Source organism: Rhinoderma darwinii, chromosome 6, assembly GCF_050947455.1.
Source record: "Rhinoderma darwinii isolate aRhiDar2 chromosome 6, aRhiDar2.hap1, whole genome shotgun sequence".
Classification (NCBI taxonomy): Eukaryota; Metazoa; Chordata; class Amphibia; order Anura; family Rhinodermatidae; genus Rhinoderma; species Rhinoderma darwinii.
Window position 1 is genome coordinate 9,760,310 of NC_134692.1, and position 4,908 is coordinate 9,765,217.

Consider the following 4,908-nt stretch of genomic DNA (forward strand, 5'->3'; position numbering starts at 1 on the left):
CAGATCCTTTGTGATGTATCCTATAAGACTTGGTGTGAAAGTTATGAGTTGGGGAAAGTTCACACCACTGAGAGTGGATTTGCAGCTCACTAATCTCAAATGTGGCCACTGGTCGAGGGTGTCAGGTGCAGCAGGATCTCAGTTGTGGATACAGCAGTTGCAAGTTTGAACCTCTCTGTATCATCCCCTGGAGACACTTATACTGTAGGTACACAGTATATAAGACAATCTCATTACACAATAAATTCTGGAACGCTGTAAACAAATTAGGTACCTTAATGATACAGGACTGTTGGATTCTCGAGATTATGGAGTATCTGTAACGAAGAATAAGACCCAAGCTGCATCCTTAACTTAGTGTTTCCCTTCTCTCTCAATGAGTGAATCACAAAAATAGTGTACAAGAATGAAGAGGAGAAAGGGCCCCCAACTGTTCCCTAACCCCCGAGACAGAAGTACCCACAAATGTCAAATATAACCGGCCACCCCTTGCCTAAGGTCATCCATCTGTGCCCTGGTGTTTGCCATGTACAAGAACATCTCAGGAACGATTCCTCCTTCTTCCCGTACCCTTTCTCCCCTTCCGAGGGCCCACTTTACCTGACCTCTCCTCCCCCGCCCCACCCAGCCTCTTTCCTCTGAACTGTTTACATTCCTCTAAATCCACTTTAAATACCTCCCGTCTGATGTTGTGAGCTGCGCTGGAATGTACTGAGAGTCCTGGAGCCTCCGTCAGTCCTTGAGAAGGACTGACAGGAGAGACCAGCGCAGACAGCAGGATCCAAGCAGTCTAGTGAGCAAAAAAAGGTGCGGTCTATGCACCCAGGCCAAGGCTACATGTCACGCAATGCGATGCAGCGGGATGATACATACCCTTTTAGATACATGTGTGTGACACAACAAGTTCTGACCCCCATAAAATGTAACAATGTAGCAGGATACCGCGACAAAAGCGATGCTGTGTGACCGAAGCGTGCAATCCGAATAGTCAAAGGCTTCAGTGTTTCTCAGTTACACATATGCGATTCTATGCAGATTTCCACGTGACCTTCATCAATCATTGAATAAAGTGTAAAATCTTCTGCAACTTTGTGATATACTTGGTTTTTCAATTTCTCACCATTTGATCTGCGCTTGTTCTCAGTGAATGGAGACATCCAGACGCTGAAAACCTGTACAGATCTGATATTTCTAGGGCTGAGGGTTTGTTACAAATGTATCCAGTCTAGACAATCCTCTGTGAGCTAAATACATAGTGATCGTTTAGTATACAGACAGTTTGTTTATCTAGAATAGACACAAAACCCTCAGCTCAAGTCAGCACGAGTTTTTCAGCCTTGGTAGGTCAACAATAATGTTTCCATTCACTGACTGCAAGTAAAAAAAAATGCAGAAATTTCCTTTATAGAATAAATTTCCAGTAGGCTAAAGTTTCAGACCTCCAATGAAAGACCAAGACTACAGCATTGTATTCATTCCGTGGGCTAGCTATAGGCGATAACTCAATTGCACATGGGCCCTGGTGCCTAAAGGGCCCATATGCTTCTCTGCCAGATAAGAGGACAACGGCAGCAGATGGGGTGGGGGGATGGTACAAATTTTGTATCAGAGCCCAGGATCCTCATACTATACCTCTTTATGTACTGTATATATTCTACACCAATAACATTTGAAGGTCCAGCCATTAAACCGGTATATTGCTAGGATATGCTACCAGCTTTTGATTGGAGGGGTTCCGACTGCTGGGACTCCCGTCGATCCTGAGAATGAAACGGCTCACCGCCACCAACTGTGCCGGGAACACTCAAGTGAATGGAGCCGCGCTGCAGACCCCTGTACAGCCGGAGCGCCGCTGTGCAGGGAAAACTATGAAGAGGCCACAGCACTGGTTTGGACCCTATGGGTCCCCACAGTTATACCCCCCACCAATCAGAAAGTGATGGCCCATCCTAGCGATAGGCCATCATTATCTACAGTGAAATAGCCCTTTAAGATTTTAAGGTGCAACTTAACATGAAGCAGAGCTCCTGTGGTTAACATTGCCAGGTCCGGGTCCCTTCCACCATCTGTAAGGAGTTATGTTGCCTTTGGTTTACTCCAGGTGCTCCAGTTTCCTCCTACAGCCCAAAAATATACATCCCATTAGTGGTTTCCTATGAGACTGGTCCTAGTGCTGCACGCTAGAGCAGATGAGGAGCAAAGAGAATGAGGCCTCAGGAATAAACAAGAGACGGGGACCGGAGGGGAACGTCACCAGTAAGTAAATTAGAAAGTGTCATAGTTACCTAGGTTGAGAAAAGACACGGCCATCAAGTACAACCCAAGATCAATAATACATCATTTATTGTTAAATTATGAATTATTTGTCATCTGATAAGCATCTCATTGTATCTGCCATCTTGGGGTAGGGCATTCTATAGTTTGGCTGCTTTAACTGTAAAGAACCCTTTCTTATATTAATGTTTTAATCACCTTTCCTTCACACGCAATGAATGTCCCTGGTCCTTTGTAAAGTTTTTTTAAATCAGCTCTAAGGCGTCTTTTTTCCTACAAGCCCAATTTTTCGAGTTTCTCAAGAGACCGACCATCCCATTTGATTATCTAGTCGCCCACATTTGAATCCTCTCCAGCTCTCCTATATACTTTTTATAATTTGGAGCCCAAAACTGACTCCTATACTTGACGTGTGACCTTACAAGAAATTTACAGAGAGGTAATATTCCATTTGTTTTTTTTTTATACACACTAAAATCTTATTTGCTTTTGCAGCTGCTGCTTGACATTGAGTACTGCTGCTTAGCTTACCTATTCTTAGAATACTTGGGTCCTTCTCTTGTTCTGTTATCCCTGCTTTTATTCCATTTATATGCATTAATACTATTACTTAAAAAGAGATTAAAAGATGAAAAAAAATTATAAATTACGTTTTTTCGTACTTCTTACAGGTTTGGTAGGGAATGCCCAAATTGTGGATAACCCCTTTAAGGGTCAGGTTAACTTTTATTTTGATCTGTACAGGAAGCAGGTAAGAACATTCAGCTCCGTCCATGTTATTCATGATACATTGTTTCTCACAAAATAATTGGGCCCTGATGAAATCCTTTGGCAAAAGTCTCTTGGCTGAAAAATCAGTGTTATCTGCAGCATCTAATGAAGAGCAGCCCCTCTCGTCACAATAGCCGAGAACATTTCATGCACTGTGATTATGTCGCAGCCAAGAGAATGTGATACAAGATGCGTCCTCGGTCCCACGTCTGTCCGCACTCCTCGTAGCTGGCACGCGGGAGCAGTTTCGCGGTCACATGTTTTCGTTATTTAGGGGACGCCCTGTCTTTCTAACCCAAAACATCTCCCAGCTCCACAGGAACACGGCCGCATTGTGTCCTGCTAATCGCTGATTGATTTCTAGGAAGGAAAAGAAGGAGCGGAGCATCAGCTGGACCCGCTGTTTACAAGCTGGATTGGCTTCTGGCAGCGTCCCTACTATTGTTGCAGAGACACAGCCACATCTGAACATCATGTGTGCAACCGTCAGGACCTGAAACCACCAACCAGTCCGATAAGAAAAATCCCATCCGCCAAAGTCTGGTGCTAGATAACGGATCCTCCTACAGATTCTATATCGAATTTCTTACAGGACCGACCCACGGAATCAGGTCCTTGTAGTATAAAGATGTACATAGGTCTGTTCCCCTTATCACATCGTGACACTAGCTCCGCCGGATGCAGCCTTTTTGTCAATAACAAGTTCATAAAACTCTGCCTCTGAAATACTCTGCACTGCTGGAGACATTGCTCTTTCCATGGTTTCTAAGGTTGTCACTTTCCTAGTCTTTCTTCCTCTTTTCAGATTCAGTTTACTACCATATCCCTAGATCTACTCTGGCCAATGTAGAGTGGCTTTTTAGTGCCATCCTGGCACCCTGCACCCAGAACACTTGTCTTGCCGGCTCCCCCTCCCAGCTACACCACTGATTTTACATCATGACACATGCCCTCGAATCTCACTAAAATCATGATTCGATTGGAGAGGTCGCTGACCCCCAGAAGATTAGCACTTTTCCTTCCTTAAAGACTCTGTGCTGCTGTGTATTCAGTGAAATACATATTACAAATGATCATGCTTTAAACGCCATGTAAACCTATGAACACATTTTTTATTAAACAATGCATTATGGCATTTTAACAATTCTTAATACTTTTTTTTTTTATAATAAAAATATATACTTTTTGAGATACAGTTTCTATAAATCCAGGATACATAGGACTGACGGCTTCGGTGACAGCGGGTCCTGCGTGTTCTTAGGAACTTAGATGCTATCGATAACAGGTGGATCCTGCGTGTCAGAGACCCGTGGTCACAGAAGCCGTCAGTCTCGCTGACCTGACGGATTCGGGTTTGATCACAAGATACAGCTTCTATGTATCCAGGATATATAAAAGCTGTATCTAAAACTGTAAAACACAACTTTTTAATTTAAAAAAATAAAAAAAAAAACAATTCAAAAGTTGCTTAAAATACTTTGATACATTGTTTTATTTTTAAAAAAAACGCAACTGTTCAAAGGTTTACATAGCCTTTAATATGCACAGAGAGGGAGGAAGTTTCCAGATTCTATATAACTTGCAAACCTGCAACTGTTTACAATCCCCGGCTACTAAATAAAGGGTCAGAAGCCACAGACAGGGAGAGTAATGTAAATGACGGATCTTCCGGATAATAAATGCACTTCCCTGTTTGTTAACTTCTGTTTTGTAGGAAGGAAGGATCTGAAATTATTAATAGTTTCAGGATCGTCTTAAAGTTTCCTTGACGTGATATCGGCAGACAAACATTCTCAACAAAACAACAATGTTTATCCAGAGAATACAATGAATATTAATCTAAAAGGTGGAAGATCATGGACC

General features: G+C 42.7%; 1 protein-coding gene across 1 annotated transcript in view; it reads right to left on the reverse strand.

The window, feature by feature from the left end:
* The window catches only part of XRCC5 (X-ray repair cross complementing 5), a 39,185-nt gene extending 35,380 nt beyond the window's left edge, over positions 1 to 3,805 (reverse strand). The window contains exon 1 of the mRNA XM_075831026.1: positions 3,702 to 3,805. Within this exon, the coding sequence (XP_075687141.1) occupies positions 3,702 to 3,805 (104 nt within the window). The remainder of the gene's footprint in view (positions 1 to 3,701) is intronic.
* Between the last annotated feature and the right edge of the window lie 1,103 nt (positions 3,806 to 4,908).